Source organism: Cherax quadricarinatus, unplaced genomic scaffold (genome assembly GCF_038502225.1).
Source record: "Cherax quadricarinatus isolate ZL_2023a unplaced genomic scaffold, ASM3850222v1 Contig1770, whole genome shotgun sequence".
In the NCBI taxonomy this organism is placed as follows: Eukaryota; Metazoa; Arthropoda; class Malacostraca; order Decapoda; family Parastacidae; genus Cherax; species Cherax quadricarinatus.
In genome coordinates this window covers 67918-77985 of record NW_027196796.1, presented here as the reverse complement: position 1 = coordinate 77985, position 10068 = coordinate 67918, and the positions used below count along the sequence as shown (strand labels likewise).

Sequence of the window (10068 nt, the reverse complement as noted above, 5' to 3'; positions counted from 1 at the left end):
ACACCAGGGTTGGTGCCTTACTAGTACGCATAAATTCTAGCGCCTTCAAATCTAATGAGAGAAAGCTGGTAGGCCTACATATGAAAGAATGGGCCTATGTGGTCGGTGTGCACAGTATAAAAAAAATCCTGCAGCACACAGTGCATGAGGAAAAAAAAAAAAACTCCGACCATGTTTTTGCTTTAAAACAGCGACTTCGCAGTGTATTTTTGTATGCTATTTATAGTTGTATTCTAGTTTTCCTGGTCTCATTTTACAAAATGGAAGACACATTACGGAAATTGAGACAATTTTGATTGGTTTCACAATGAAAAGCACCTTGAAATTAAGCTCAAAGTAGCAGAAATGTTCGATTTTTGCCAAAGTTCAAAAGTACACAAATCATGCCATGCGTCCAATACATGTCAACTGGTGAGTCTAATATTCTTTTACAAGTGCGCTGATATTATCTGTACCATTTCTACACTAATCCAGTAGTCTGCATAACAGTAAATATTCTATTTTTTTGAGAATAAAAATTCAAAGTGGAAAGCAAAAGAAATGTAAGAGGCCTGGGGATGTGACTAATGAACAGAAAAATCATTATTTTAGTGCCAGGAATGTCTGTCTGTCTTTATTCTGGACCCTATTTGGAAATTGGCATCTTTTGAAATTAGTGTGAAATTACTGATTTGAACTATCCAATAAAGTGGTCAGAAATTGGCAAAATTGCTAATTTCTGACCACTTTACTGGATAGTTGAAATTAGTAAATGGGTGGTTTCTTGTACTCATTCAATAGAAAAAATGGAGTTCTAGCGAAATAGTTATGATTTTTGTTGACTGGTACATTGGAATTGGCCGAAAATAGGGTTCAAAGTGGGCGAAATCACCGATGCGTAAACATCGTCAAGACCACTAACTTTGCAAGAGCATAATTCCCTAAGTTTTCCATCAAATTTCATACTTTTGGTGTCATTATGATCGAGAAAAGATTCTATCATTTCATTAAAAATAATTTTTTTTCTTGAAAAATTTCCGACCCTGAGAACAAGTTTAGGAGAGGGCCTGCCGACCCTGAAAGGGTTAATATCTAATGCTTGGTGCATCTTAAGGTCCCCCATTGCTCCATCTCATCTGTCTGCAGTACATAAGCCCCATCTCCGCTAGTATGCTTCACTTTTATCAAGATTGATGGACTGAACGTATCAATTTTAGACTGAGGAACTGATGACCTCAAACTCCTCATCTTCCATCGTTTCTGTACATTGGACTGAAGAAGCCAATGGCTGGCAAAACATTTCCAGAATAGAAATACTCACATGTTGCAAGTTACTCTGGCCTCTTTTTTTTTTATTTTGTAACATTGCACAAGTGTCTCATTTATCATCTCTAATAAGTTCTAAATCAACCAGACTAAGATGGACATGTGGGCCAGTGGGCTACCAGCAGCAACAACATGACTGACCAGGAAAGCTTTGGACAAGCCTGGTCCAGGGCCATGTTCTGAGACCAGAAGAAACTCAAAATTCAAAGGTATATCAAAGATAACCAATTTCCTCAAATCACTTCATACACGTTTCCTTGCTTATACAGTGGACCCCCGCATAACGATATTAATCCGTTCCTGAGAGCTCATTGTTATGTGAAATTATCGTTATGCGAATGAATTTTCCCCATAAGAAATAATGGAAATCAAATTAATCCGTGCAAGACACCCAAAAGTATGAAAAAAAAAAATTTTACCACATGAAATATACATTTTCCTACACACAAAGAGAAGGATACATGCACAATAGTAGAGTAGTACATGCACAATATATATTGTGCATGTACTACTCTACTAAATGAAGAATAAATGACACTTACCTTTATTGAAGATGCAGCAATGACTGATGAGACACTGCCCTGGGAGTGCCTTTTCCTCCTGAGTACTGTAGGTCCTGTTTGGCATTTTCTTCCAGAACAGGCCTTATCACACTGTATGCCACTACGATTCTTAAATCTCTCAAACCAACCTTTGCTGGCTTTAAATTCACCAATATGAGCACTAGTTCCAGGCATTTTTCCCTGTTCACCTGGGTGTTAGTCAACTGGTGTGGGTTGCATCCTGGGAGACAAGATTAAGGACCCCAATGGAAATAAGTTACAGTCTTCGATGACACTTGACTTTTTTGGGTTATCCTGGGTGGCTAACCCTCTGGGGTTAATTGTTTCTTGGTATTCTCAATAAGGCACACCAACAACGGTGCTACAGCAGCAGCAGCAGCTGACAGTGCTAGAGCAGCAGCTGACAGTGCTAGAGCAGCAGCTGACAGTGCTACAGCAGCAACTGATAGTGCTACAGCAGCAGCTGACAGTGCTACAGCAGCAGCTGACAGTGCTACAGCAGCAGCTGACAGTGCTACAGCAGCAGCTGACAGTGCTACAGCAGCAGCTGATGGTGCTACAGCAGCAGCTGATGGTGCTACAGCAGCAGCAGACAGTACTACAGCAGCAGCTGACGGTGGTACAGCAGCAGCAGCAGCTGACGGTGCTACAGCAGCAGCAGCTGACGGTGCTACAGCAGCAGCAGCTGACGGTGCTACAGCAGCAGCAGCATCAGCAGTTGACCATGGTACCACAGTATTTCGATAATATTTCTCACTTTTTTACCACAGGGTTGGCACTAGAAGCTTTCTTGGGGCCCATGGTCACTTATTTTGCAGATAAAATCACCAAAAACGCTGTAATAATACGAAATGTTCCGACTGTATGCTTGGATGTTACCGTGGAGGCTGGCTGGTAAACAATGCCACCGGCGGAACATGTGAGGCTGGCTCAGGCCTCGCAGACGCGTCTCGGACGAATAGCGCTGAGCGGGTTTTTTAGCGGTATGCGAGGCAAAATCTTAGCGATAAAATGTATCAGTATGCGGATTTAACGTTATGTGATGCCAACGGTATGCGGGGGTCCACTGTACTCCAACAGCTCAACAAGCAATGAAAACTACTTGTCTCTATTCACTCCAATCTAACACAAACAAGAAGACCAGATGCTCCAGCCCCTAGCCCTTGAGACCACCTTTACCCCCTCCCTCCAACCCTTCCAGGGATGACCTCTACCCCTTCCTAACACCACATCTTGGTAACCTAATTTGCTCCTCCTCATTGAAAGGACATGAATATAATGATCAATAAATTGCTCCAACCTCTTAAATGGCCAAATCTCCTCTATTATTCCTATTATTATTACACTCATGAGAGTGCTAAACCTGCTGGGATCATACAGTGCCTATGGAATGGGAGCATTCAAGTTTATCCAAAGAAGGAGAGGACAAGCGTAATTGTTTGGTTCAAAAGTCAACATCAGATTTCTAATCACCTAAGTAATTAAAACTGAACTTACCAAATTCAGAGTCATCTCTCTTGTCAAAGAAAAGCTTCCCAGCAATCTTCTGAACGACCACATCCCAGGAATTGCTAGATCGTGTGCAACACATGATAGTTGACAAAATGGCATCAGTAGCATAGACATTACTATCTTCAGTCTTGGTCAACTGCAAATTTAAGAGCAGTGTAATTGCTATTTAACATTAAAAAGAATTACTAGTAAAAATTCTTAACTATAGTCAATGTAAAGAAAAAGAATACAAGTGTAATTAACCACACTTATAAAATATTCACAAGTATAGAGCAAGAATTAAATTCATAGTTAAAAAAGACGACTTCCGGATTAACAATACTAATAATAAGCAGCATTTTAATTTCCAATAGAGAAAGAATAACAGGTACTCGAGAGGCTTGAAATATAGTTTAATTTGAGTGGTAAATTAAATTAAAAAATGATAGTACCTGACGAATTACTGGGTCATCAGTGGTGGTGACCTTGTGGAAGATGCGATTAATACGAGTCAGCTTTTTCTCATTTTTGACAGTTACACGATCATAAGCCTTGTCATAGTACTCTAGAGAGCCACAAAGATACCTGGAAAAAGTTAAAAATAAGGGAATAATGTACTATTTTATATCATAAATTTGAAATTTTTTGGGGGTTTAAAAATTTCCACTAAAAAAAGGACTTACAAGTCTTTTGGATCATCCACACTGGGCAAGGACAGCTTCGATAATCGAGGGAAGTCCATTTCTTCAATCACCTTCCATTCAGGACGTACAGTAACAGAAGCATCACGGTTTTTGATAGGAGGGTGTCCACTACGGTTCCAGCGATTACGCTGGTACTGCTGCTTCTGCCAGTTGTTCTTGTTCTGAAATCCAAATCTATCTATCTTATTAATCATGAATACCTATTATACAATTTAAAAACATGCATTTATCTGACCTCTAGCTCTTAATATTTGTTAAAGTATTTGAAATATATAAATCCAAAAATAAAGAAAATGCTGTGCACAGTACAGTTACCCATCAGTTTCATTAAACTTTATTTAAAGAACCTTGAAAATAAGAGACTAAATTCACCGTAACACACTGGACAAAGTTGGTGTTATAGAATTGTTAGATACAGTTTTGATCAAGAAAGAACAATCTCATCACTATCTTACCACAACTGCCTCTGGATGTCAAGAGGCTCCAGCCAGAGGTCGTCCCCTTCAGTGGTCATCTGCTTTCCCCATTAGTCCATTTAAATATAGGTTTACTAACAAATCTACATATTTACAATATCTTAGGCCTTAATTTTCCCATCTTGGAAATCTTCTTCCTCAATGTGTTCACCTCACAAAGTCTCTCAAATACTATTAGTATTGCATAACAGTAAATCTTTATTTTTTGTGTGAATAAAAAATCAAAATGGAATAAATGTGGGAGATTTCTTGTGCTCAATTGATAAAATGGAACACACACTAGCAAAATACCTAAGAATTTGGTTGACCGGAATAACATAAATGGCCTACAACACTACTCAAAGTGGGCAAAAATCGCCAATGTATAACTACTGCTGACACAGCAAAATTAGTAAAATGTAATCTCATCAATTTCTTTTATCAAATTCTGTACTTTTTGTTTTATTATCTTCAGAAAAAGATTCTGTTTCAAAAGAATTTTTTTTTTTTTTAAATTCTAGGACACTGTAGACAAGTTTCAGAGTGCAAGTTTGGACGGTGAAAGGGTTAACAGTGACATTGATAAGAAAAATTTACACATTCTGAATGAAACCTTATAGTTATTTTCAATTTTGGGGTCGTATGCCATGCAAAAAGACAATGAATGGACGTCAAGTAAAACTGAATAAAAAGTTACACAACATTTTTATATTATGAAGTATACAAATTCTGAGGTTTGACTGCATGTGATAAATTTTAAAAAGATTAAGACAGGGACCTAGAAGTAATAATAATAAAAAAAACTTGTTGGAAAGACCACATTAATGAAATCCTGAGAAATTTTTATGCTACACTAACATTTAAAAGATGTTTTAGACCGAACAAATGTGTTGCTCACACCTTAAAAAACACAAGTGGAAAAGCTAGAAAATGTTCCAAGATGAGTAATACAGTGGTTTCCAGAATTAGATACGAGGTATGAAGGAAATCAAAAAGCACTAACATGCCTCCATGAAAATGAGATGATAGTCTTACAAGAACAAGAGACCAAAGTTATAAACTAAGAGATCTAAATTGCCATATTGAAGCTAGCCAATTGTTGATACAACTTACTCTCTCTTGTTGCCTTTGCCAAGGACTTGCATTTGCTGACCCTTCTGGTTGCGCTGATTTTTTAAGTTACGTTGATTACGCATGTAACGGCCACGCTGGTATAACGGCTTGGGCACATTAGTCTTGTATACATGTTGGAAGGTGGACTCATCCTCCTCATGGTAATATGCATACTGCTGCATGCTTCCAAAGGTTGACTGATACTTGACTGCAAAAATAAGAAAATTATTTAGTTGATCATAGACTGAACATAGATCTGTTTGGAGTTTAAGGGTTAAACAAAAATACCAACCACTAACACTATCCCCCCCTGCTTTTAACATTTCTGTCATGATCCCATCAGTTCCAGCTGCTTTACCCCATTTCATTCTACGTAATGCCTCACGCATCTCCCCCACACTCACATTCTGCTCTTCTTCACTGCTAAAGGATGGTATACCTCCCTGGCCAATGCATGAAATTACTGCACCCCTTTCTTCGTCGACAATTAAAAGTTCCTCAAAATATTCCCGCCATCTACCCAATACCTCCATCTCCCCATCTACTAACTCTCCTTCTCTGTTTTTAACTGACAAATCCCTTCGTTCCCTAGGCTTTCTTAACTTGTTTAACTAACTTCAAAATTTTTTCTTATTTTCATTAAAAATTTCTTGACAGTACCTCTCCCACTCTATCATCTGCTCTCCTTTTGCACTCTCACCACTCTCTTTGCCTTTCTTTAACTGTCCATATACTCTGCTCTTATAACACTTCTGCTTTGTAAAAACCTCTCATAAGCTAACTTTTCTCTTTTATCACACCCTTTACTTCATCATTCCACCAATCACTCCTTTCCTCCTGCCCCCCACCCTCCTATAACCACAAACTTCTGCTCCACATTCTAATACTGCATTTTTAAAACTATTACACCCTCTTCAACCCTCCCACTACTCATACTTGCACTATCCCACCTTTCTGCCAATAGTTGTTTATATGGTTAAGGAGTTTAATTTACTTACTTAAAACAGTATATGAAATTCATCTAAGCAAATACATTAAAAACACTTCTATATAAACTGAAGTGAAGTATAAAAAAATTAGGCAAGAGTTAACAGAAGCTTTAAAAAATGAATCTGGAAATACAATCATTATTTTTAGTGGAAATTACTATTAATATAATGTACAAAAAAATTAAATGCAAAACATTCTCTATGGTAACATTTAGACCAAGACATTCCTAAGCTCAAGTACTGATTTTACTTACTGGCATATCGCCGATCTTGATAGGTAGCACCAGTCCAATCTGATACCTAAAGAACAAAAGGATAATCAAATACTGTACATTTTAAAAAATGACCATTAAAACAAACTGAAACATCTTTACGAATCTAATAACAATATTTGTACATGTTACAATTTCAGGATGTTCAGGATTTTAACCAGATAACTTTTTAAAGTGGAAGTGTGAAAAACTTTTAATGCTAAAAAGAACCACTCATATGCTGATTTGGCTATGACTCACAAAATTGCAATGAAACAACTGCAAACCATACCAACAGCAGGGATTGAGCTCATGGCGAGCATGTCATGAGACTCCAATCCTGGCGTAAGCAACAGGGCCAGCTGGCTACAATAAGATTCATCCAACTAGGTATGGTTCATTTGCAATCATGTCATTACAATTTCATAAGTCATGATGACGGCTTTGAGGGGACTGGAGCTATAGTTTGTCACGGCCAAGCTGGTGGGAGATTCATCTGTAAAAACTTGTATTTGTGGTCACAGTGGGGCCTGTGCTAACCTCTCCATGGTGTATAAATATACCTAGTTGGACGAATCTTATTGTTGCCAGTTGGCCTAGTGGCTTACGCGCTGGCCTGGAGTTTCATGCCTCACTCGCCATGAGTCCGATCCCTGCCCATGGTATGGTTTGATTTGGCTATGACAATCAGTAATAAAAAGAATGAGCATACTGCCCTTTACATGAAATTAAGAAACAAGAAAAAAAATTGGAGATTATTATTACAATTAAGACTAAGCACTAAACCCACAAGAATCACAGAAAATTGGGGAACAGAAGAAAATTACTGGAAGCCAGTAGACCTACCTTCTATTACAGCTCAGGAAGTGATAAGTGAAATCTGCTATATATTTCCAAGTTATAATCAGAGATGCAATCCAGAAAAAAATATTACTACAGAATACTTATTAAATCCAAATTTTTAATGAGTATCAGACACACAGCATGTCAATACGGAATGAACATTATACACGTGGAGAACATGCCAGCTATGAACATACTGTCCAGTTAACAAAAATCACCAGTAAGAGCTGGCTTAGTAAGCTTATTTAGGTACAAGTAGACAAACAGTTAAACAAGTATATACAGTAACGTGTAAATTACCAAGGATAACCCCCAAAGTCAAAGTGACTTACACACGTTAATATGTATGATAATTTATGTAACTTGTGTGTAACTATACATAAATACAATTATTTACTAAGCCAGCCTCACAGGTGACTTAACTGGACTACATTTTCACAGCTGGCAAGTTCTTCACATTATGTTCAGTATAATGATTACTGCTTAGCAGAGAACTGGTTCTCACTAGATATAATTGTCCCCCAAATAAGAGCTTAATTACACCAAGTAACAAAATCAAGAGATTACTAATTCCAAGCCATAAATATTGTAAAAGGTAAAACATTAGTATTTCTGAAAGTGATTTTTTATGTCAATGGTATCGTATTTGGAAATTAGTTTGCTTAGGACATGTTTATCAAAAAAAAAGTTCCGGTGATGGGGTTACCAAGGTTCCAGCACCGAAACGTTTCTTTCGTAATAAAAAAAATGTTTTAAGTGACTGCAAATTCCCTGTCCTGCCTTACCTTGCCCAGCCTGTCTCCCTTAGAGAAGGGCTGGTAGGGCATGTCCTTGAACTGCTCGGGCACATCACTAGGGCCCCACCCATTAGGGTTGTCCTGGATGGCTATGGCCACAAATTTCGCCGTCATTTCGACGAAATATGTGCCGGACAGCGGGTAGAGCAGCAGCTGTGTAGTGTGACAACACCACGCCAGGCAGCACCACGGCTGCTCAACTGACTCTCAACCTCCTCACTCTCAAATCACCCTAAAAAAAACCATTTACAGGCATAATTTTCATTTCAATAGACCAACCTCCACATTCCGTTAAAAAATTAATCTCTATTTTACCCTTAAAAATTTATATAACTGAATATTTCCCATTTGCGGTCCTCATTTGACAATGCGGCAGAGGAGCTGTAAAATGCGTTGATTTCTAGTGTAATTATGCCAAAAATAATGGTATAATACATTGCCTTCTAACAATTCAGCCATTTTTCTAACGTCCGTGGAAAATATACAATAGAATGCGGACACTTTTAATATTTACATAGTTATAATTTGAGACATTACCTTATTAATTAATGATTGATGGTAGATGGTGCACTGCAGTAATTGTGGAGAGAATACTTGTTAGTGAGGATATTACACGATGTTACATTACTGTTAATAGTGAGTGAGAGAGAGAGAGAGAGAGAGAGAGAGAGAGAGAGAGAGAGAGAGAGAGAGAGAGACAGACAGACAGACAAATAGTGAGAATGTGCATCCTATTGGCTTTCAGATTAGTATTTTTATTATATATTTCGTAATGGAAATAAGTAAAGGACCCCAGTGGAAATAAGTCACTCTGACTTTTTTTTGGGTTATCCTAGGTTATTTACACATATGCTGTTATGTATGAGAATCTATGTAACTGTATTTGTGTTGACCTGAATAAACTTACTTATATGCAGTACAGGGCCTCGGCTAGTGTACAGAGGCTAGTCTACACTACCCCGTGCGTTGAGTGACCCACACGGGTTTAGCTCTTCATGGAATACAAGAGTAAGCGCATAATATACTCTGAGAGTCCATGACAAAAAGTTCAGTGACGAAGCCATGATCTGGGATAATCAAACTGGCTCTGAAACCAGACCTGCGCCCCCCGGTGGCCTGGTGGCTAAAGCTCCCGCTTCACACACGGAGGGCCCGGGTTTGATTCCCGACGAGTGGAAACATTTCGACACGTTTCCTTAAACCTGTTGTCCTGTTCACCTAGCAGCAAATAGGTACCTGGGTGTTAGTCGACTGGTGTGGGTCGCATCCTGCGGGACAAGATTGAGAACCCCAATGGAAGTAAGTTAGACAGTCCTCGATGACGCACTGACTTTCTTGGGTTATCCTGGGTGGCTAACCCTCCGGGGTTAAAAATCCAAACGAAATTTTATCTTATCTTATCTTAAAGACTACAGTCACCCTGGGATGGCCCAGTAATGGAGAATATAACCTCAATAATGCTTTAGAGTGTGTCAGGGAAGGATAGTGCCAGCCTCCTAGCAGTGAGAGCCCCTCATACAGGGGACTTTCGGTTGGCTGTTCCCAACTCCAGCCTTG

At 38.6% G+C, this 10068-nt stretch overlaps 1 protein-coding gene across 1 annotated transcript; it reads right to left on the bottom strand.

The window, feature by feature from the left end:
* Positions 1–3365: 3365 nt before the first annotated feature.
* On the bottom strand, positions 3366–8717 carry LOC128687608 (eukaryotic translation initiation factor 3 subunit D; the record flags this gene model as incomplete). The annotated part of the gene is given in 6 exon segments (XM_070081118.1): positions 3366–3516; positions 3812–3944; positions 4043–4237; positions 5632–5839; positions 6875–6920; positions 8500–8717. Coding segments are annotated over 6 exon segments (859 nt in total), but the record flags the coding sequence as incomplete, so codon positions are not given.
* Between the last annotated feature and the right edge of the window lie 1351 nt (positions 8718–10068).